General features: G+C 34.9%; 1 protein-coding gene across 1 annotated transcript in view; it reads left to right on the forward strand.

Annotated features, from left to right (window-relative positions):
* Nucleotides 1–19,651, forward strand: part of LOC120624052 — a 208,219-nt gene extending 188,568 nt beyond the window's left edge. The window contains exons 9-18 of the mRNA XM_039890384.1: nt 5,128–5,852; nt 8,951–9,028; nt 11,091–11,236; nt 12,235–12,472; nt 13,122–13,216; nt 13,987–14,373; nt 15,225–15,362; nt 16,409–16,495; nt 18,318–18,421; nt 19,411–19,651. Coding sequence (XP_039746318.1) covers nt 5,128–5,852; nt 8,951–9,028; nt 11,091–11,236; nt 12,235–12,472; nt 13,122–13,216; nt 13,987–14,373; nt 15,225–15,362; nt 16,409–16,495; nt 18,318–18,421; nt 19,411–19,571 — 2,159 coding nt within the window. The 3' untranslated portion in view covers nt 19,572–19,651. The remainder of the gene's footprint in view (nt 1–5,127; nt 5,853–8,950; nt 9,029–11,090; nt 11,237–12,234; nt 12,473–13,121; nt 13,217–13,986; nt 14,374–15,224; nt 15,363–16,408; nt 16,496–18,317; nt 18,422–19,410) is intronic.
* Nucleotides 19,652–25,107: the final 5,456 nt, after the last annotated feature.

Here is a 25,107-nt window from a genome sequence, read left to right on the forward strand (position 1 = left end):
GCGTAGCTTGTGTTATGGGTACTAAGATACTGATGAATATTTTTATGAATGAATACCTAAATACTTATAAAATACAGATAAAAACCCAGACACTATAAAACATTCATGTTCATCACATAAATATTTTCCAGTTGTAGGAATCGAACCCACGGCCTTTGACTCAGTTAGCAGGGTCGCTGCCCACTGCGCCAATCCGTGTCAACGATAAATAACGATAGTAGAGGGCTTATGCCTATAAATGAGACAACACTAAGCAGGGTATGCAAGGAACTTGTCCTGCAACATGCCGCCCTTTGTCCATCAACCTAAAGCTCATGTGCCTGTATTTACACCGGCAACCACGCCCTTTAGACTGGAACACAGCATTGCAACAATGCAGCTTTGCGGCAGAAATAAGCATGTTGGCAGTACTTCCCCAGACGAGCTCTATCAAAAGAAGCTTCTAATACCGACAGTTCGGAGTCCGAGTTAAATGGGCGATAGGTTATCTGTACGATGAGTTTTAAAATTGAAATTTTAAGGTCCATTTTAATCTGAAGTTTAAGTTACGATACTCGAAACACATCCTCTTCGGTGGTGAGTTCCGCAGTTTCGTTCTAGGGGACTGATTTACAACGTTACCTTATTTGGCGCTGCAATTGAGAAACCTATGTTTTTTCCCCAATGTTGACAGGTACGTGTTTGACTACCGTATCGCTGAATTGTTCTTTTCACCGATTCCTATAAAAGGCGGAAGTTATCAATTTGACCTGTGTTTCTTTGAAAAAGTCAGACTTTAAGTTATGAGTTATAATAATTACACACTAAAACTAATATTATTTGAACAAGTTATAGTTCATCTTAATGTTCTTTAAAGTTATCCAAATTCAAAAATTCACGGGCATATGGAAATAATGTGAAAACATACGAGTGGTTGTACCAAGTTGTTATATATTTATCTCACTAGATAGTGCCTGCGATAGGTCTTAGCGGCGTCCTCTGAATCATTACCGTCTACTGCAGTTATTCTTTTATCATTAGAAAGCCTTATGTATGTAGAAGTGAGATGGACTATTAATCTATTATATTCTTAAAAGCGGTGCTAGCCCAGTGAGTAGAACTTCATAATTGGGAATTCATTTATTTCAAGTAGGCCTAATATAAGCACTTTTGAAACGTTAAGTTTGTCTGTTTGTAGTGACTCTACCACCGGTTCGGAAGGCAGATCCTACCGAGAAGAAGCCGGCAAGAAACTCAGCAGTTGGTCCTATCCAACATCATTTTACAATTTAACAATCATTGTTCTATCTTGTGTGAGATGAAAGCGGAGCGACTTGCAACCTTGTCATTATTTATTTATTTATTTGAATTCACTTTCGGGGGTTCGGGTTCAAATCCCAGCACACACCTCTAAATTTCTAAAGCGTTTTTAGCAATTAAATTATCACTTGCTTCAACAATGAAGAAACCCATCGCGAGGAAGCCGACTCGTTGTCGGTAGCGTGGTAACTAGCCACAGCCGAAGCCTCCCACAAAACTAGACTAGAAGAAATTCAGAAATTATAAATTCGCAAATTTCCCCTCCCTCGAGTTAAACTCGGGACCACGCACTTGAAACAACAGCGCTCACCGTTGCGCCAGGGAGTTCGTATCGTTAATTTCCAAATACGTAAAGTGTGTGAAACTTGCAGCTCGTTTCAGTGACCATATACCAGCGTAGAACTAACTGGTGTCGTGATGAATTACTCTCGTATTAACCTCCGAAGGAAAAACGACGGTGTGTTATAAGTATAACGTGTCTTTGTATATGTGTGTGTGTGTATAATTGCGAACGTGCGTTTATTTGTTTGTCCTTCCTTCACGCCCTTTTCAAGCAATCAATAGATTTTGGAAAATAGAGTTGTTTTGTTGTACTAATCTTTTTTATGTACTTTTTATGGTGTGTAGTGTGCAATAAAAGTATATTCATTCATTCATTCAGATAGAGTTAGTTTAAAGGACGGAGTAGCATAGGTTACTTTTATCCCATGAAAACAAACGGTTCCCCAAGGAAGACGAAAAACGCGGGCAACAGCCTAGTGATTCAATAAATAAAATCACATACATATATGGCTCAGTTATCAATAAAAAAATTATTGCAAATTCGTTTTTGCTTCGGAGGTTAAAAACGCAAAAGAATGCGCACTCGGATCTCGGCGAGTAAGGTGAGAGAATTTAAACCGCAGCCAAGTGGAGAGTTCGGTGCCGCAATGAACACGCTGTATAGGCTTAATATATTTTACCTTCTATAGCGAATATCCTATTATATATATAAATATATTTCTTTATTTATATAAACGTATTAATTCATTTATTTATATTATACTTTCATTATATTACTTTATATTTTTTTTTATTATATTTTATATATTACAACTCCTACTTCTTCTCTGAACTTGGGTTTACTTTTGCCTGGAAAAGAGGCGCTGTGTTGTATTGTTACTCTCTTTTTTTTGTAATTTTATTCACGTATATCATCCGCGGAACAATAAACTTTCCCTTATGTTCGGAGTGGCGAGAACTGATTACACAAACATTCCCCAAACTATAGTGGTAAATTTACAAACTTTACTTGTACGCAAACTGTTAGAATCATAATCCCTGGTGTAGTCGTCACTTGTTTTCCAATATGAAACGTGCATAAAACTTTGCAACGCAGCGCCAACTTAAAAGATTAACTGGTGACGTGATAAACGACTCTTCTTTAGATAGTTGTTATACGAAAACCCCCACTGCATGTTATGAGGGGCTTACGAAACGTGTGTCTGTATATTTTGGTATTATTAGAGTTTTCGTCATCGCCCGTGCGGTTTTATCTTAGAGGCATATTACGGGTAAATTTTACCCGGTGCGATGCCCGCATATTGGTTGCACTAATATTTTTAATCCTTCTCGTTACCTATTCACACGTTGTTACAATATATCACTACATGTCACAACATTGTCTGGTGAGAAGCTTTGGCTGTAGCTAGTTACCACTGCACCGTACAAAGACGTGCCGCTAAGCGATTTAGTGTTTCGGTGCGATGTCGCGTAAAAACCGATTAGGGGTATGACTGCAATCCTTTAAGGTTAGCCCGCTGCCATCTTAGAATGCATCACCACTTACTAGCAGGTGGGATTGCAGTCAAGGGCTAACTTGTAGTAGAATAAAAAACATCATAGTAAGAAACAAAGTCGCTTCCCGCTGTCTGTCTGTCCCTATAAATGCTTAGATATAGAACCTTAAACAATAAATAAATAAATAATAATATCTTAAGATAAGCCATAGGTACCATTTATAACTTTTACATTTTACAAAAAAAACTTTCAGATTTACAAATTTGTTTGTTTTTAAAACTAATTTATACAATTTAATACATTAAATAAGCTGTGCATTTCATACGGATCCAAATAGTCCTTAACGTTTATTAGAGGATATCAGAGATTTCAAAAGCAAGGGCAGCGGTCGAACATTTAAGATCCCAAAAAACAGATTCAAATTACCAAAATTACGACTCCAATGATGTGGCCTTTACCCCTTCGTTAAGTGCCACCTCGTGCCACGCTGGCTCAGTGCGGATTGGTGTACTTCACACACCTTTGAGAACATTATTGAGTCTCAGGTATGCAGGTTTCCTCACGATGTTTTTTTTCCTTTACAGTTGAAACAAGTGATATTTTATTTAATTGCTTAAAATGCACATAACTTAGAAAAGTAAGAGGTGCGTGACGGGATTCGAACTCGCCCCCCGAAAGTGAAGTCGAAGTCCGACCCACTGGACTAAAGTAAAAGCAGCATCACGCTACTTTTTCTTTAGTCCAGTGGGTATAAAGGTAACTTAATAACAAGAATAAATGAAAGAATCATGAATGAATTATAAATGAAACTACCTCAAATACAGCACAAGTAACAATAAAAGATATATGTATGTAAAATTTAAACAGAAATAGTAACTGATATGTTTTATAACCTAATATTTATATTTAAGGGGCATTAAACGTGCACACTTCCCGCAGAAATCTATGTATTTAATTTTTATTAAATATATATATTTTATTTTATGTATCCACCTATTTTGGACTCATAAGACTGTTTTCGGTTCTTGATGAATTGACAGATCCTGATTTAAGTTTGGTAATCAAGCCTAGGTTATTACAATAGCTTGTGATTGCTGTTTTTCAAATAAAATTTAAAATGATATTTACTCATTGGAAAATGAAAATAAAACTTTAGTGATGCTTATTATATCTGGGATTTAAATCGGCGACCTTTGCCCACGTATTTTTACCCCCGACGCATAAAAGACGGTGTGTTAAGTTTGAAGAAGGTAAATTAGTCGGGAGTGTTCTTAGCCGTGTTTGATAAAAGTCGGCCCAAATGGCTCACCACCACAAAATGGCGAATTATGTATTATTTCACAACACATTATGGGTACTAAATGAAAGGGCTTGACTATTAGAATACTGTACACTGTAGTAAATTTCAATCCCAAGATGGCTACGACAGCGAAATGGCGAATAACATTTCTTTCCACAGCTCCCTTTATATGGGTATGAAATTAATGGGCTTGACTAGTAGAAATTATTCTATACTAGCTGTTGCATTCAATTAAGGTGTAATTCTACTGAAATTTTTAAGTTTATAAAAAGAACTGGTGTAGTTTAAAAAAAAAAATTCAATTCACGTAATAAACAATATCTAAAAAGAAATGTTATCAGTCTCAGCTCCACTCAGTTCAAATCACTTACAAAAATAGTGATCGTTCAAGGAAGAATCTGAATCGCATTATTAGTTGATTCATATGCTTAAGTTAACGAAGAACATTTCTGACAACTTTAAATTAGTCCTTTGCTGCAGCCCGCTGAGCCGTCCCTTCTCCCAAAAGAACTGAGCTTAATTTCGGGATAAAAAGCATCCTATATTACTTCTAATACCTTTAGGACTATGTGTACAAAGTTTCGTGGTGATCGGTTTAGTAGTTTTTGCGTGAAAGCGTAAAAAACAAACTTACATTCACATTTATAATATTAGTAGGGATAGGGATAGGGATAATGTAAGGGGGCTTTTTCATTTTTTTTTTTGTGTTTATGTGTTTTTACAATATCTAATAATTTAAATGTTTTCAGCTGAATGCGCCCCGACCCTTGCCCCCTGGAGACCAGGCAACGAAGTGACGAGCGAAGCTATGCCTCACAAACCAAAGCCCATTGAAATCCACGGCATATACGACATTAACGACATAGTCCACTTTGAAGACAATGATATAGTCATGCGAGATGCTAGAGATCACAACAAACTGGACAACTCCTTACTACAGTACAAATACAATGATGTAAAAGCACAATATAATGATAAATTCACAAAATTCCTTATTAAAAGTAATGAAGCAAAAGATATTAAACCTAGATTTTATGACAAAAAAGACAAACTCTTCATTGTTGACGGTAAAAGTGATGACAAAAGTATTCATAAAGCACGATTTAATGACAAATACGATAAACGGTATATTGGTGACAGTAAAATAGATGACCGTAATGATCTCAAAGCACGATTTACTAATAAATATGACAAAATGTTAAATGCTGTTAGTAAAATTGATGACAAATATGACAAAAAGTACGTTGGCAATAGTATAAGTGATGGGAGCAATAATGCAAAAGCTGGATTGGATGACAAACTATTTATTGGGGACAGTAAAAATGCAATAGTTAATGATATCGATAATGAACTGAAAAACGATGAAATTAAAAAGGATTGCGAATGTCAGCACGGGGGTGGGTGTGTCAATCGGGTCTGTCTCTGCCCTTTGGGATACGCGGGAAAAAGATGTGAAATTACTCTGGATTTAAAGGTAAGAAGATTTTTTTTCATCTATTCATTCACGCAAAATTAAGAATTTGAATTTTAAGTCAATAAAAACGTCTTAAAGTTGATTGAGTAATTTTTTTTTGAAATAAATTATTTTATTTTTAGGTACTTTTTAACTTTTTACAGTTTCCTCGATAATTTTGCTGACAAGGTCACCTTAAAACAATTCAGATCAGATTTCTAAATTTGGATCATTAAAAAAATAAAAATTATTCGATTAAAAAAAATGAAACATTTTTCACTAAAATAATTTTTAAAATACATTGGAAACCTAATCTGATATATTTTTCAAGACACACACAGCGTTATAAATAATGATTAAAGGTAAAAAAAAAATTGCCCTACACCAAAAAAACAAATTAACAGAAATATTTAAGTTGTTGGTGATATGTATAATTAAGTGTCTATTGTACAACTGAAAACAAAGAGGAAAAAAAATTTACGCAACAATTTTCCATTTAACTACTACGTTGCGTTGTAGCGTTGTTTTAAATTACTAATCCTATTTTTAAAAATATACTACTTCTTTCTTTCACTAAAATATTTACAAATTGCACATAACTTATTCTGAAACGGTAAGATGTATTTAAAATTAATTTTAATAAATTTATTCTTGTACAAACAAAGCAATTTTATCCAAAGAGTATAATTAAATAAGAAAAGCCTACCACAAAGGCCATCAAAAAAGGTTTTCTTTTCATAAAAATAAGCTTGAATAATAATTTGTAATTACCGTACCCATTATGATTATTATAATATTTCCCTACAGAGGTGTAATTAATTGCGCTCAAAGCCTACGCTGCCTTATTAATTAATTATACCTTTTGCACTTCGGTCTAATATTGTCCTTATTTCAAGTACGCATTTTCTTAGAGTTTATAATTGATAGCCACATCTTAAAATTATGACGTTTGCCCGTGGATTCGGCCGCTTTTTACTGGTTGTTCACAATTATTTTTTGATAAATATATCCTGTGTGTTTATTCGGGGCAAATTTACCTCTCTCCCAAGTGTCAGTCACATTAGTTCAGAAGAATTTTCGTGAATAGATCCATCCATCCATCCATACAAACATTCGCATTGATTGATATTATTAGTTGAACAGAATTTTCACGCGCGTTAAAAGTTGTTTCAAAAGAACCTCTGTCTATTTATACACCGGGCAACTCGCAAGAAGCGGATCGCACGTATTTGACTATTGTCCATACACCGAAATCCGAGACGTTTTCGGAGGTAACATGTAATCTGGCGCGTTTCCACCTGAAAATCTTGATGAATCTGAAAACTCGCTTTAGTGTGCAAACTCGTGCAGAGTTTCTTGCCATACAGTTTCAATAGTCGCAAACAATTCGGTAGGGTAGAAGAAGAGCTTTTTGTCACTGAGCTCGGCCGAGGAAGACCGCCATGTTGGTGTAATAACAGGCGCATGAGGCTAAAGACAGGTCGCAGGACGCGTTCCTTGCATGCCCTGCGAATTTATTTGTTAAAATTTATTATTGATTATGATTTTATTAGTATCATAAAGAAAGATGTTTTATTTTTTGCCCCCATCTGCTAAACTGACAAGAACCTATTTATTATAACTAGATAGGATAGGGCGCGGGCACCACTGAGACAATTTTTTTAAGTTGTAAGTGCGCCACTGGCTTAAAAAGGTTGAAAACCCCTGGTGTACATAGGGCCAATTTTTTTCTGCACTTTGAAATCTTACCGATTATACTATAGCAAGGAATTGCTGAGGCAGGTATACACACGTGTGTAGACGGAAGTTCTGAAGCCATCGATCGCTACGTTTTGCGTGCAATTGATCGCTACGTTGCGACAGACCGCCCGTGACCGCCCCGCATCTAAATTATGTGAATAGAATATTAGGCTTGATTCAAAAAAATCAAAAAAATCATCATTCAAAATTTATTTATTTCACGTAGGCTTATTTTAAACGTCAAGTAAGTCTGTTTGCTGTTAATCTGCCGCCGATTATACCGAGAAGAATCCGCCAAGAACCTCAGCAGATTGTAATTTTTCTAATATAATTTTACAGTTTTACAACAATTTATCGATCTTGTGAGATGTGAAAGCGGAATGGCCTGCTTCCAAGCAGTCTTGTAGCTATGAAATTCTAAGCTAACTACCTATCCTAAAACTGGTCTAAGACTAGGTTCACCGGATTTAAATTATATCCTTTCTAGAAAAGACCTGCATAATTTTATTTCAACGCAATTTTTCCCACCCTACTAAATGTAAACGTAAAACTTGTTAGGAAGTTTTCAGATGAATTTCTCAGATGTCTTTAGACGCGTATTTTTTTCTCAAACTTGGTCCCTCGTAGTGGTAATGAATTAAAATACACAAATTAAGTACACGCATACATAAAGGTGAAAGAAAAATTTTCTTTGCGTCGCGTCGTCGACAAAGTACTTTACTTAAATTTAAATTGCAAGGTTCAGACTGTGAGCCTTTTGACTTTCTATAAAATGTAAAATACGTTTTGATGTAAAAAAAACGTACGTTAAGTTATAATTAAGTATATTACTTTAATATCACTTAATGGGGACGAATAATATACTTTTATTTAATTTTTCTTTACTTTGCGTTTTATTGCTTTGTTTTTCTCACAATATTTCGTGCGTAGGTAGAATATTGGGAGCACCATTATGCGAAAGTAAAATGTAGGTACTGCAATAAAATGCTATGTTTATTTTTATTTCACAAGTTAGCCCTTCATGTCCTTTTGAAATCACATTCGAGCACTTTCTGAGTCCAAGGCCGTGGGTTCGATTCCCACAACTGGAAAATGTTTGTTTGATGAACACAAATGTTTTTAGTGTCTGGATATTTATATTATAAGTATTTATCTATATTATTCATTAAAATATTCATCAGTCATCTTAACACAAGCTACGCTTTCTTTAGGGCTGGATGGCGATACTACGACAATACACACGTATTGTCGTAGTATATTTGTTTATTTTATTTATTTATTATTTACTTTCGTATTCCGTAAAAAAATCCTTTTATTTTTTTAATTTATTTTTTACTTTACTAACCTTTTTAATATAATTTGATGTTATTGAACTTCAGGTACCTCGTTTCAATGGCTCTTCGTATCTTCGGCTGCCTGGTCTTGGGAATTCAGCGCAATCATGGCTGGACATACAGGTGATAAAATATTAAATAAGAAAACAACATTATTGTATACATAAATTTTGGGTTTTAGGTTAATTCAATTGTTTAACATCTGCATTTGCTTTATTATTGTTGTTATTATTATACTTTAAAATAAAACTATTCTATGGGACTACCATACAGCACAATAGTCGGCTTTACATTGTGCTTTTTCGGAACTACGAAAAGCCATAAATCAAAAGAATAGACACATAATAATAGTGCGCTTTAGCAAAAAAAAAAATTGCGGCAGACTTTATTATCACACATTTGTGCAAAATGTTACATTTGTGTCATAAATTTGTTAAAATAAAAATGTGTGACAAAGGAGCTGGCTCAGTATAGCTGCATACTAAAAAGCGCAGCCCTGGTTTCAGACAGCCCCCTTATCTTCGCCGTCGCCGAATCCTCGCGACTAAACAATACATTCATAAAAAGGGACAATAACATAGAATATAATATATAAATAAACGAAAGATATTTTTTGTACATTAACACAAAACATAATTACCAATGAAGAATATCATAAAAAAAATGTAACAAATCTAAGTAAGAGGTAAATAATAAAATAAAAAGTGCCTATCATTGCACGCGTTCATTGTCCTTGACGGCCGATTGGCGCAGTTTGCAATGACCCTGCTTTCTGAGTTCAAGGCCGTGGGTTCGATTCCCAAAACTGGACAAGGTTTGAGGGATGAAAATGAATGTTTTTCAGTGTCTGGGTGTTTATATGTATATTCATCAGTCATCTTAGTACCCATAACACAAGCTACGCTTACTTTGGGGCTAGATGGCGATGTGTTTATTGTCGCAATATATTTATTTATTTATTTACCAACATAAATACTTATAACATATAGATTAACACCCAGACACTCATGTTCATTACACAAACATTGTCCAGTTGTGGGAATCGAACCCACGGCCGTGGACTCAAAAAGCAGGGTCGCTGTCCACTGCGCCAATCGGTCGTCAAACATTATACGACATGGACAGATACAATATGCCTTAATTAAACTCCTTAGAAGCGTTATAAAGTTTTGCCGGAGTTGTCGGAGCGAAGTTTCTCCAGCGTCCGATAACAGCGCCGCGTCGAACGAAACTTCGATATATTTCCTCGCAGCTGTTGTTACGTTTAATTGGTCGAGCAATATCGAAAACAATAATGCTCGATATTAAAACAGAGTCTTGTTACTGCCGTGGCGTGACCCAAATTTTAGGAATATTCCCGTCGTGAAACAATTATTTTATTGGCAACGTTGTAATTTTTGGTTTGCTTGAGTGTTGATAATTTTATGATTAACTAGCTGTGTCTCAAGACTTCGTCCGCGTTTGTTTTTGATTTCAAATCAGGTTTTTAAGTTGTGTATTCTTGTGAAAAAATCGGGTGTAGTTTTCAAATAGAACTTTTCCAATTAAGTTTTGTGTAGGTGTCCTTAATTTTTTTAATCTCCCAATGACATAACAGATTTTTTCTTAAATAAACGTAGCCCAAGTTACTCCTCATTACATCAGCTACGTGCAAATAAAAATCCCGACAAAATCGGTCCAGCTATTTCAGAGATTAGCCGGAGCAAACAGACAGACATACTGACAAAAATTCAGGCGTATATATATTCATTTACATGTAGTAAACGGTTATTTAAATATAAGAAACATACACTCCAATTTTATTTTATGTACAGATAATATATGGACAAAGGTACCGTCTGAAATCAATTATTCTCTTTGCTTAGGTGTGAGGCTATATTTTAATTATTTTCTTACATTCTTCAACAAGGTAGCACTAATTACTTAATTGATATATAAAATACAATACCACAAATTCCGACTTCAAATGTGTGTGCCTACGCCGTAGGGACTCCTTTCACCTAAAATGTCCAAAAAAGTTTTATTTAGATATACTCACACTAGAATTAAAATACGACTTATCGTCTACACAACAATTATAGGAACGGTGTGATCCCAAAATGGTCTTCACTCAGCATGTTTGCAGTGCCTGTTAAAGACACAGCGCTGATCTTCCGTGAAGCCAAATGTTTATCTTTCCTTACAGATAACTCTTAGACCGACAAATGGAGATGGTCTGCTTCTATATGACGCAGAGCATACGAGCGGGGATGGCGACTTTTTCTCACTGCACCTCCGCGATTACTTCGTGGAATTTGCTTTTGATCTCGGTTCTGGAATCGCACTGGTCAGGTGAGCATGGTTTTTTTTTTTTCATTTCAATACAAGCCCTTGACTGCAATCTCACCTGGACGTGGCTGTAAGTGATGGTAGTGGACCTGCTATAAAAGTAGGTCGGTCCCTACGCGGAATCGTACCGTAACGCTAAATCGCTTGGGGCACTTCTTTGTAATTCAGATTTTTAACGTAAGCGTTACTTCCGTCAGACGTCGTCGTCGTCGTGGTCGTAAGTATATTTCCTATACTGCACGGTTCTTAACTAATACGCCAGCTAATGGCAAATATCATAATCAGTTAGGATCTGACGATTGCGACATTCTATAATATTTAATGACAAGGTTATATTGACATGTGCTGATCTGTTTTCTACTCTCAATTATTCTACCTAACAAATGTAAATATTTATAATATTTGAAAGTAATATTAATGAATTTTAAATAGAATATAAAATGAAATAGTGAGTATTAAATGAAATGGCGGAGTCCCAGGAGCATTTAACTCTTTCATCAATAAATAATAGTAAAAGTTTGACTTCAATCGCGCGTAAAGGTTACACGCACACACTTTTTTAAATCTTAACCATGTTCCAGAGTCTAACAGTATTCATCAAAAGTGTCTTCTATAAGTCTTTTTGATAAAATTAAATTTATTCACACCAAAGACACCGAGTTCTAACAATTCAAATTTTGTTAAAGAATTTGTTTCGATTAGAAGGTAATAGAGAATCGTGGCCCGCTATTGTGCTTGTCACAGAACTAAGAACATACAGAACCCTCATTCACGCCCCGCGCACGTCTGACTTCACACTGTAGCTTCGTAATAATAATACTCAAATTTTATTTATTTCACGTAGGCTTATTTTAAACGTCAAGTCACCGATTATACCGAGAAGAATCCGGCAAGAACCTCAGCAGATTTCGACTTCTTCGTACTTCTTAATACTGTGGGGCTTGTAATCTTAATAGGAAAACCCTTATGCAATAACTGAAATACCATATCTCCATTTCCAGATCAGCCTACCCTCTGGAGCAAAATAAATGGCATCGTATATCAGTCAGCCGGTCGGGTCGCCGCGCGTCACTCCGCGTTCGACAGCACGACAGCGAGACGGACACGGCACGATCTGTGACGTCACGGGGGACGGCAAGGCACTTGACGTTACGACAGCCGATGATGTTGGGCGGAGCTCCTCAACCTCTTCCGCCGAGGCTTGCTTTGAGAACCTCTTTTAGTGGGTGCGTTGGTAAGGTAAGTAGTATGAAACGAACTCTAACTTTTTGATATTACCTAAACTCAAACTAAGGGAATTCATACGTAATTTTCCCAGGACGTCATCCGCGTTTGGTCCGATGTTTTTAAAACCCCGTTGAAACGGTAGCAGGCGAAGGATAGTAGGCGGGCCCAAAGTAAACCTCATTTTATATAAAATAAATGTTTATTGTATGGCAATAACAATTCATAACAAATTACCAAAAACTTCAATAGTCATACTTCTGCCTAAACTTAAGATAAAAATTACTGGCTTATGCTTCGTCAGTTTTGTACACACGAATATCTAAAATTTAAGGTTTCAATTATTGTTTTTCTAGGTTTATATTTTGGTTTACTTTATATTATTTAATTTTAAGTTTTCATTGTTATTTAATCTCACAGTTTTGATGCCTTATTTTTCTGACATTTGTATAAAATGGAAAAACAATTTTACTATAATTTGCATGCCATAGAATGTCAGATTGTAGCACGGAATCATGTTCTTCACCGTAATCGAACCCATAGCCTTGGACTCGGAAAACAGGGTCGCTGCCCAATGCGCCAATCGGCAGTCAAGTTTATAATATTAGTAAGCATAATGATTCCCAATCTTGTATTTTATCTGACACGCGGCCATATTGTCCAGCTCGTGATCAACGACGAGGAGCTGTCGGTCGTGTCGGCGGCACTGGGAGGCGTCAACGTCGACAACTGCGATGAGTCGCACAACGACACTTGCACGTATGTATCTACCATCTTCGTCATCTTCATCATCATCATCATCATCCAAAACCCTCTCTCCTATAATATCTCACTATTGGGCAAAGGCCTAACCCTCTCTCCTATAATTGGAGAGAGGGTTAGGCCTTTGCCCAATAGTGAGATATTAAAGGCATAACTCCTTTTGCTTATCGAATGTATAAGCATTTTCTCTAAATATATTTATATGATAACACTAGCTGTTGTCCGCATTCTTCGTCGTAGTTACGTTTACGGTTTTTCACCATTTCACAAATCCTGTGGAAAGCGTTTGTTTGTCAGAGATAAAAGCCTATGTTACTCTCTGTCCTTTCAACAAATTCAATGCCAAAAATTAAGTTGATAGCGGTTGCTTGTTTAGGGCGCTAAGCAACGACCAATCAAACAAACAAACACGCTTTCGCATTTATAATATTGGTAAGCATTATAGCAAAAAAAAGTTATAAAGGTATCTGCAACTCAGTTACGCCTCAATTTGACAATTTTGAATTATTTATGTAATTTATGATTTCAAAAAATTCCTATAAGCATATTCCTAAAACTAAAAACAATATATTCCCAATTCAGATAGAAATCCTTCAGATATGATACTTTTGTGCAGAATTTTAGGAAAACCAAATTACTTTCGTAACACTGTATATTAGGTAGCCACTCCTCTATGAATGCGATTCATAATATATGAACCGAATTCATAAAAACATTAAAATAAATGAACCACATATATTCTATTTTTGGTTCCGTTCGGATTTCAGTGACTCGTTATGCAAGGAAACTTTGGAATACATACCTTTATACCCCCAAAATGTCTCAGTCAACGACATCCACCGCTCAATAGTGGCCAAAAAAGGGTTCAAGACGAAATATCACAAGGTGAAATCGAAAAAACATTCGCAGCATCTCCACATAGAGAAATATAAGAAGAAGAAGTACTTGGCTAGTAAAAAACGATTACACATGGAGAATGATATAGAGAAGAAAAATGATATTATGACGGAAGGGCCGACTTACGACGGACAGACGTACATGCAAGTGAAGTATTTGGACACGAATGAAATTAATTGGGGCGACACCAATACGTATCCTAATTTTAGCGGTACAGACAGTTTTATCCACATTGATGATGAAGAAACTATCAAAAGGTAACTTTTCAATATAATATTTAGACATTGAAGTCTGTTTTTAGCATATATTTGTGAAGAAATAAAATAGTAATTCTAAGCGGCTGTTTGACCAACTTCTGACTTGTGTCGAATATCATAAACGTAAGTTTTATCACTTTCGTATTTTATGTAAAGTGACAAATGCAGAATTTATGAATAAACTATCAGAAGGTGGTGAAGCAGGTCCTTACAATGGAAGTCACAAACATTAAAATACAAACGGCGTTTGTATAGTTTTGTACGCACGTAAAAGTGTACCTTTTTATAAATGAATTTAATTATACATTCAAATCTAAAAGTTCAAATAACTTAATAAATAATGGACTCATACTATGAATGCAATTTTAAAACATGTACTTCTAATTTGAGAATAATTCAAGGTGTTCAATCCACGCGCACAATTTTATTATTATTATTATTATTCGGAAAAAAACACACTCCTCTGATTTTTATAACTTGCCTATAGACGTTTTTTACGTACGTCCATTAATTTCTGAGTGCAGCTTTGGTAGAACTCCGATGAGGTGGACAGATGACATCTAACGAGTCGGGGAGCCGCTGGCACCAAGCGGCACAAAACCGTGGAATTAGGAAATCCCTTCAAAAGACTTGTAGGAATCTAAGTGGACTTCAAATAATAATTATATATAATTATATATTGGTTGATGATTAATTTGAAACTCAGCGCATGATTTTTATTTTTGCATAGAAAGAAAATTATAGCATATATATCCCAAGATTGTTTAACGGTTTAGACCTCAAGTGCTTAAAACAAACAGTTGTCTTAAGTATATACAATAGTTTGTTAAACAATAAATAATACATTCTAGGTTACTGAGTTACACACTGGACATAAACATCCGGTTCCGATCGGTATCTTCCGATGGACTGCTCGTGTGGAGTGGCCGCGTTACTCCGCCAGGGGACTTCTTGTCCCTTGCTGTTGAGAACTCGGTACTTGTGTTCAGGTAAATAATGGTTGCTACAACTACTCGTAAGTCTAAGTAATCACTCGTAGGCAGAGAACTATAGAAATATTGTCGTTATTTATATATCACATACAACCGAGATATTACAGTTTCCCAATTCGTCTCCCCACCATATTAAACTTCACTTTCGAAGGGCCGAGTTCGAATTCTGGCACACACCTCTCACTATTCTAAGTTATGTGCGTTTTTATCAATTAAAATATCACTTGCTTTAACGGTGTTTTCCTTCATCGTGAGGAAATCTGCATGCCCGAGAGTGTTCCCTCCATAATGTTCTCAAAGGTTTATGAAGTCCACCAATCCACACGGAGCCAGCGTGGTGGACTACTGCCTTAACCCCTTCTGACTATGGGAGGTGACCCGGGCCCTGCCAGTGGTCCGGTAACGGGTTGATATGATGATAATAATGATCATTTCTGAAGAAATAAGAACATCTAAGAAGAAATAACTCATGATGAAGTACAGCCAGAGAGATGATAAACAAATAGACTATTTTATTGACGAGCTCCCTGATGAGCAGTCTAAAAGAGAAAGTCACGGGTTCTCGCTCCTTGCAGGGACAGTTTTGAAATTTATTATGTTATTTCTTTGATCTAGTGAGAGGCTTCGGCCGTGACTAGTGGCCAACCTACTAAAAATACTTTCTGCCAAAGTAATTAGCGCTCTGGTACGATGCCGCGTAGAAACCGATTGGGGGTTAAAAAAAATTAATAATAATAACTATACTACGACAATACACACATCGCCATATCATCGCTTGTGTTATGGGTACTTAGATGACTGATGAACATTTTTATGAACAATATACATAAATACTTAGAATATACATACCAACACCCAGACACTGAAAAACATTCATGCTCATCTCACAAACATTTTCCAGTAGTGGGAATCGAAACCAGAAAGCAGGGTCGCTGCAAACTGACGATTACAATTACAACCAAAAAAATGGCTATTACAAAATTCGTTATATGACGAAATTGAAGTATATTTCGAATCAATGCATTTATGAATATTATTTTCAGATACGATCTAGGTAGCGGTGAAGTAATTATCATTGCCAATCACACCAAAGTGGATGACGGACTTTGGCATAGGGCCAGAGCAACGAGGTAAATAAAACACATAAAATTTGAATATTAGATAGAAGCAGGCTTTACTTAGCGAAATTCCATGGCATACAATATGCATTAAGCTAACTTTGCTGTACTCCGCGTAAAACAGGAGAATCTGTACGGTCTCTTTTATAATTTCTCAAATCTTTATATTCCACACCAGTTCTTCCGCAGTGTTCTCACTACGCACGTTTCGAGCATCCTCAGGAGATGTTTACTTAACAGTTAAAAACAAAGGTCCACTGTAAACATTTTATTTGAACAGAACAACATTTTATAGGAACTTTTTAATATTTTTATTTATTTACATAAAAGTTTACAAAAAAAAACTTTAAGCTAGCATCAGAAAACCCACCCAGGTTTGTAATATATGCTAACAGAGAATTAAGCCTAGGTGCGTTAACTACAGAAAATTATTGACAGTTGTACAAGTTCCCTATAAAGTGAGTTAAAAAGTAGGATTTCAGTTTTTTCTTAATATTACGAGGATGCAAAGTTCCATACAAAGTTGGGCCTCATAAGAAGGCTCAGAGTCACTCAGCGGGCGACGGAGAGAAATATGCTTGGAGCATCTCTAAGTGATCACATCAAAAATGAGGAGATCCGTAGAAGAACTAGAGTTACCGACATAGCTCAGCGAGTCGCGAAGCTGAAGTGACAATGGCCGGGCACATAGTTTGTTAAACCGATGAACGTTGGGATCTCAAGGTGTTAGAGTGGCAACCCCGCACCGGTTAGCGCAGCGTTGGTCGACCCCCAACCTGTTGGACAGACAACATCCAACGAGTCGCGGGGAGCCGCTGGATACAACATAATAATATTTCACGGGCGGGATATAATATAATAATATTTTGTTTATTGTTCAATAAAACATAGGTACAATTTACATTACATCTGCACAATAGGTTTAACTTATATTAATGTTAAAATTAACACGGATATACAGAAATCAACTGTCCCTTAGCTAAGTATAAACCTGTGTTACAGGCGACAGTGCTCTCCTTATAAATATGGCTCGTTTAAAACAAAAAGAAAAAAATAAAGATATCAATTCGCAGGTAACGCTGGTAATCATATTTGTACTAGGTTACATGTTTTGAACGTTTTATACATATGTGTGTGTGTGTGTGTCTGTATGTGTGTCTGTATGTGCGTTTGTGTGTGAATATTACCGAACTAAGATAAAACTTCAATTAACTTTTCAGTTTCTGCATATGTTTTCTGCGTGAGCAACCATTCTTTGACACGATTTTTACATTTATTTCCATTTAGAGGATATATGTTAATGGTTTCATTGGCGTGCACTGAGTTTCATACCAGGGTATGCATACAGCAGGAAAATTGCAAAAACGGCGAAAATCCGCCTCCTATACGAGTAATATATAAATTTTAGGGTATGCAGTGCTTTTGTGCATATATGAAGTGCACGCCACTGAATGGTTTCATGTATTTTATTATAAAGTCTAGAGCTGAGGATGAAAATAAAAATTATATCCCCCCATTATATCCCCTGACAAGGGATATAACTAACGTGTCCACCTGCTAAATCACTGGAACATGGAATAGGAGAAGTTTACCCCCGTTTATTAATACACATATATTATTTGGATATTATTTCCACCTGTGCGCCAATGCTCTGAGAGTTGATACAGCTGTGGGAGAAGATAAATTTATATCCTTTTCCCCGGGGATGTAAATGTCTCCTGCCCATGCTAGCTGTGCTGTGGGTGATTCATTAATAAGGCGAGGAACTAGGTAAACTTTCGTGCGCGTATGCGTGTATGAAAAGTGTAAGCTATATAATTTAAAATGATTTTAGGAACAGACAAGCTGGTGTTCTTGAAGTCGATGGACTGGGTTCCGTCGGGAAGATATCTCCAGGAAAACTTAAGCAACTAAACACAGAAAATGGTTTATACATCGGTAAATAATTTTTTTATAATTAATAATTCTTCGTTTGAGTCAGAGAAGTCATGTAAAAATACTCATTATTCTCTTGAGAAATTACTTACCACTCTCGGCATGCCTAGTTTCTAGGAGACGAATGTTAAGTTTTTCACCTGTACTCTGAATGAATGAATGAATGAATGAATTATCATCACGTGGGTCATCTGCTTGGTGCATCAATTAAAACTATTAAAAAAATATTTAAAAAAAATCCTTAAATCAATCATTCAATTCATTCTGCTAAGCTTTCAAGCGATTTAGCGTTCCGGTACGATGTTGCGTAGAAACGGATTAGGGTATGGGTTTAATATAACTACTATTACGCATCTGAGACTGCATCATCACTTACCAAAAGGTAAGATTGAAGACAAGGGCTAGTTTATAGTAAATTAAAAAACACATAGATATATCACAGAATAAAGAACATACAGAAACCGTGTACACGATTAATATCAAAGCATTAAAAACCACTCCACTTTAGAAGTGTCTCTCGAACAGGCGGTTCGGCACTTCATTCCATTTAGCAGTTGATAGCAATTATTTTACCTCTAATGTTCTTAACGTTTATCATGAAATGGGGGAAATGAGAAAAAGTGCTAGCAACATTCCGCGTGTATGAAGTGAAACGTGCGCGGGGCGTACTGTTTTTGGACACAATGCACTGCATGCAATAATAGGTAAATAAGGGTTCTGTATGGTCTTAATTCTGTGAGATATATATAATATTTGGAAGTATGGTGACGCAGATTAAAATACAGTTGTCACCAGCACTCCTTTCCCGCATGTCTCGTACGAGGCGACTAAGGCACAGTATGGAAACTTCGAGCGAACGTTCGAAAGCATACTCTCACACATGTACGTAAAGCTAGTACCCAAGATTAAACATGAGTTTTCCTTTTTTTTGTCTTTTTCTCTCCTTTGTTTTAGACTATTGATAATAATGGTAAGATGTTGTTTGTTTTCAGGTGGCCTTCCGTCAATAGAACTAAACACCATGGGCAAATACAAGAGTGGATTAATCGGCTGCGTCTCTCAAATATCATTGAGCGGTGATTTTGATATACCATTATCATTATCGAAATTGCCTCACACTATCACGAATAACGTGGGCCGTTGCACACCGTGAACACACAAAAACAAAACATTTAAATGAACCTAGTAGATTCATTTAAATGTAACACGAAATAAAATACATTTAAATGAATATAAATCAATTTTTTTTTTTTAATAAAATGATTTCATATGTTTTTTATTTAATAATAAACTCATTCAATTAGTTTTATAACAAAAAAAAATTCGTAAATCACCATAGTAGGTTTTTTGTAAGATAAACGCCTGTACATTTCTAAAAGCAACTTTTGCACAAAGCACAGTTGCTTTGGGAAATCCACAGGTGTTTGGGAAATACTGTTGGGCGTTATTCATAAACGTGGTTTAAAGTCGGAATAATTTTGACAGGTGGGAGGCTGTTAGGCCGTGGCTAGTTACCACCTTACCCACAAAGAGGTACCCCCAAGCAATTTAGCGTACCGGTACGATGTCGCGTGGAAACTGATTAGGAATGAGGCTTATAACTGCAATACCCTTAGTAGGTTAGCCCGCTACCATTTAAGACTACATCCTCACTCACCATCAGATGAGATTGCAGTCAAGGACTCACTTTTTATGGAATACTATAATATATAGTTATGCAGTGTTGCGTTACATTTTTTACGAAACTATTCCGTCGTTACGGCACTTTTATTAAAAACACCCTTCGAGTTCCGATACGCAGATGTATTCGTACTGTATTACAAATCTTTTGGTATTTCCTTTTAATCATTGTGATGATTCAGTTCTTACGTTTAATTTATAATTTCATTTATTTCCACAAAACTCCGTACTCGACATATCAATATATAGAACATCGGGGGCAATAAAACACAATATGTGTGTGTGTGTGTGTGTGTGTACAGTCGTTATTTAATTTAACGACATCTAACACGTTTAAGCTTAAATGTAGTATGGAACACTTTAGTCAATTTAGATAAAACTCTAACAAAAATAAAAATGCAAACACAAATTCCTACTTTCACATCTATTTTCAATGTCAACTATTTAAACGACATTTCTTTTCCCCCCTTTTATTCTTTCCCCATTGTCAATGGACTTTTTCGAAGTGCTTTACTATCTAGTAGATATGAGAAAATACTATTTGTAATGTAAAATTAAATGAATTCTAGTCTTACAAGTGATTTGCACGCGTCCTGAGTTACACAATTATCGATTAGGTATCATTTCAAATATAAACATAGATCAGGATTTGTTACGATGAGAGTGTATTTATAATATAGTGTTTAAGTACACATACCTAGCGTTTGTATATCGGAATTTTTCATATGAACGTGGTTTTTAGAAGAATGTAAGTAGCCCCTAATACAATAGCATTAAATATATAAATTATTGAGCTTTTATATTAAGTGTTACGTGTAATTCTGCGTTTTTTTTCCGCGCGGTGGCTTGTCTGTCTTACAAACAAACAAAAATCAGCACCATATTAGTCGTTTTAATAGAATATATCTCCTGTAGTGTAATTTCAAATGCGCTTTATATGTATTTACATAGTGTTATTTGTTTCATGTTCACTCTATCAGTATATTATAAATTAAACATCATTGATTCATACAAATCGATTTATATTAATCAAATTTATTATATATAATTTTAATTAGGTGCGTAAAAACAGTATAAAGCGATGTGTAAAATAGTTTTCAGACCAAATAATCAATAAATAAGCCTGTATATTTCCAAACTTAAATTTAAAGGGAAGGACTCATTTAAGGACAATTTTAAAAAATCTTTAAAGTTAACTTTTTAACTGAGTTTTGTCACAGTTTAATCTCTTAGGATTGCCATGCTAAATAACTAAAGTCTTACCTGTCTTGTCAAAATAAACAATGTATTTATAAGTTTCATGTGTAAAGTTTATTTTCTGTTTTTAATAAAATAATATAAAAAAACACGTACTTTATGTATAAAGGAAATGTTTATTTCATAACACTTTAAAGCATACTTTACATTAAAAAGTCACGAAAAGATCGTTTAAATCATAAGACAAGTTGGAAAAAATGGAGTATAAGTACCTTACTGGCTTTGATAAATAACTCAATAAGTACTCAATACATTCCGTGGAAATATTAACAAAAAGTCCAAAAAAAAATTGAGTCCAAACTTTCATAGCTATCTCCATAATAAGCAGCGGCCCAATATGGATTATGGGGTTTAATTTTCATCAATAGTTTTTGTCAATTAAATACTTTACAGGGTTAAAACTTGTTTATAAAATAACATATCTTCGTTATGGTCTCTGGCAACATTCTTTGTTCACGTTTTAAATTAAACTTACGCGTTTCAAACTTCTATATTATTATTTACCAGAACATTCTGCAGCCTACTTTTATAGCGAATATGATAATAACGAGAAACGCACACAAAAATTAACCATCTCACAATCGAAGATAATATAATATAAAAGTTTGTCACCGAATGTACTTCGTATAACTTTATTTTTATGTAAAACCTACGTTGTAATTTTTGGCTCATTTGCATTCTAGTAAGTACTAAACAAGAGATACGATTTAATGTACCCACCCAGCATTTCATTTAAGTACATATTATAATTTTGTATGAACCCGAAATATCTATGAATGAAACACAAGAAAATTAAAATAACTTTGTCTAGTCAGTTTATTTATACAATTTTACAGAGTTTTGTAACGTTTACAATAATTATGATCTCATGTATTTCATTTTGTTTTAGTAGTTTGTGTAAGGATTGTTTTTAATTAGAACTTGTGACATACATTATAATGATAGCTTAGCGTTAGTTTTGTATGTGAGACCTGTCCGATGTATTATACGCCGTTATTTGTACAAAATTATATCAGTAAAATAAAACTATTGTTTCATTCATTACTTTTACTAAATCAACTCTTACAAATTTTGTTACACAATTTAACGTGAGCCGCATCTATGCGCTCAGCTCAGGGTGTAGAATATACTTAAGTATCATTAAGAAGACAAAAGTTATAAAATAGAAAAGCACTTATCTTTGTTAGTAGTAATGTACGTGTGTACACGTACACGTGTGTGTAGTATGTACACACGTTAGAAGTTATACTTGTCTCTGGCTTAACAAGAAAATAAATTTTTCCAAAATGTTATCTTACGCTTTATTCTACGTTTGTATAGACACTACTAACGATAAACTAACGATAGAAAAAAAGGTGTTTAATACATATTGAAAGTTTTATTATAATTTATAACGCATCCCAAGTTACACTGAACATTAAAATCTGAGATTTTTGTACAATTGTCAAAGTCTGCGAGCTCATTATGGGTATTTAATTGATGAAATTGAATTTAGTTGAGACTTTGACAATTGAAAGTGTACACTGTCAAACCCTTTTTTAAAAACCAAATACTCATGTCAGCTCATGTCGGCTATAGCTAACTTCAGGGTGTCAATTCTTTGTGACGGTGTGCGCGCGCATAATAAAAAGGGAGCTGGCGGACGATGATCCCCTCTCATCCGGATTCGCAACCTTCATCCTGTTAAAATCGTGTAACCATATGCGCGCGCATTTCGTTGCATCGTATAATTTCACTCCCACCCCCACTCCCCATGATTTTTTCCTAACGCCGCTAAAGAGTATAACTTCAAAAATTAAGGGTAGACAATTGTTCCATAGTTTGAAATGAAACTTCGTTGTATAAAAAAACATCGGTGCAAATGAAAAGTATAAAAAGGATCCGATATCGTATAATTTTTATGCGGAATATATTTCACTTAAACTTCCTAGTAGTCAGTTTTATCGATGAGTTTGTCTGCGTCCAGCAGTTTGCAGCACTTCGTACACTGCCTCTTCTCTGTACTTCGTACCTGAACTTATGTGGACGTATCGGGTATCGTTAGAATCCAGCGTGACTGGCTATTATATTTTTTTTTTAAATATGGTAGTTTTATGGCGCCATTTTGAAGTGGGGAAATTTAAATAAATAAAAAAAAAAAGTTTTCCTTCATCGTTAAAGCAAGTGATATTTTAAAACTTAACCATCTCCGAAAAGTTTGAGATTAGCTGTAACGCTGATTATTTTTGCTTCTCTGTTTTCACTCACGCAGGAATGTTTTACAGGTTGTTGCACAAAATTCTTTCCAAAGTTATTAAAATAATTATTTAGTATAACTTGTTTGAGCTTCAAAACAATTTTTAAAGAGTTTATTTTAAAACAATTCTAAACCAACTAGAAAATTTTCTACTCAAAACTTTTGATGGTTCGAGGATTTATATATTTATTTGATGCTTTTACTATTTAAAGAACTCTGTATCTTATCCTCCTAATGCAAGTTTGCAAATAAACTCGCTAATTGATCACACGTTAATTTTGTATGAATGGCTATCCATGTAAGTGACATGTAAACCATCCCTACAAAATTACTTATTCTTTCCGACGAGATTCGGGGTTTTAATGAAATTCGTACCTAGGTAACAAAAAAAAACCGGTTGTTATTAATAAGTGCCGATTTAAATAAGGTTATTAAGAATGCGTGATACATTTTCCGACGTAAAAACCAAAAAGGAATGCGTAAATGTGAATGGAATGGGACAGTCAAATGAGTCGCAGTCGCAAAGCTCCCCACCATTCAATGCCGTTACTTCATCGCATTGCCGCGCACCGGTCATTCCACTAAACGGTGTTGCCAGCTAACATAAAATTCCATTAAATACAGCAAGAATTAAAACAGTATATGAATTAATTATTTAATCCTCAGTTAATGATTTTAGATAAGTTGATCAATCAATTAAAAATACTTAGTTGCACACAAGAATAAAACAGAAATAAATAAAACATAACAAAGGTACAACTAATTTAATAGTTGATAAGCGTAAGAGAAGAGTCACAAATTTTTTATTTAATGCATTATTTGTAATCTGGACTTTAGGAGATGCCAATGTTAAGCATGACCAATTAAATTTTTGTCCTATATCTATGTAAGTGGAAATTGTCCTAGAGATCTACTAAAATAATAAAATATTTGCATCGGGTAGGACTTAAACTCACGATTTTATGAAGAGTCTACTATTTATTACGAACGTTTGCGTGAATTATTGATTAAATATTACTACCAAGGACATAATAATTTGACTAATATATGACCATATTAAGATTATATAGTACTTTTTTAGAAAACTTAGTGGAATTACTAATTTATCTCGAAGTTTTGATATCATAAAAAAATTGTGTAACAAAAGATTCACTATCATGAATCCTTACCTCATGTATTTTATAAAAATATGAGATTCAAATTACATTTCTAATATTTCAATCAATCAATAGCCTTTAACTGTGCACTGCTGGACTAAAGACCTCTTCAAACGAAACGGTAATCACCAAGCTGGGCAGACGTGTCGGTTCTATTATTTATTTGTTCGAATATATTTAACACAAAGTCTTTCTATTCATGGTACATATAATGCATACAAAGAGACTGTAATCTCCCTACTAATTTAATCTCCCTACTTTTTAGTTATGAACTAAAAAGTAGGGAGATTAAATTATGGTATGGGGTAATATTTTAGTCAGCAAATGACAACACTACTTTTCCACTGGCAGTTGTTTTA

The sequence above is a fragment of the Pararge aegeria genome, chromosome 1 (assembly GCF_905163445.1).
Source record: "Pararge aegeria chromosome 1, ilParAegt1.1, whole genome shotgun sequence".
Classification (NCBI taxonomy): domain Eukaryota; kingdom Metazoa; phylum Arthropoda; class Insecta; order Lepidoptera; family Nymphalidae; genus Pararge; species Pararge aegeria.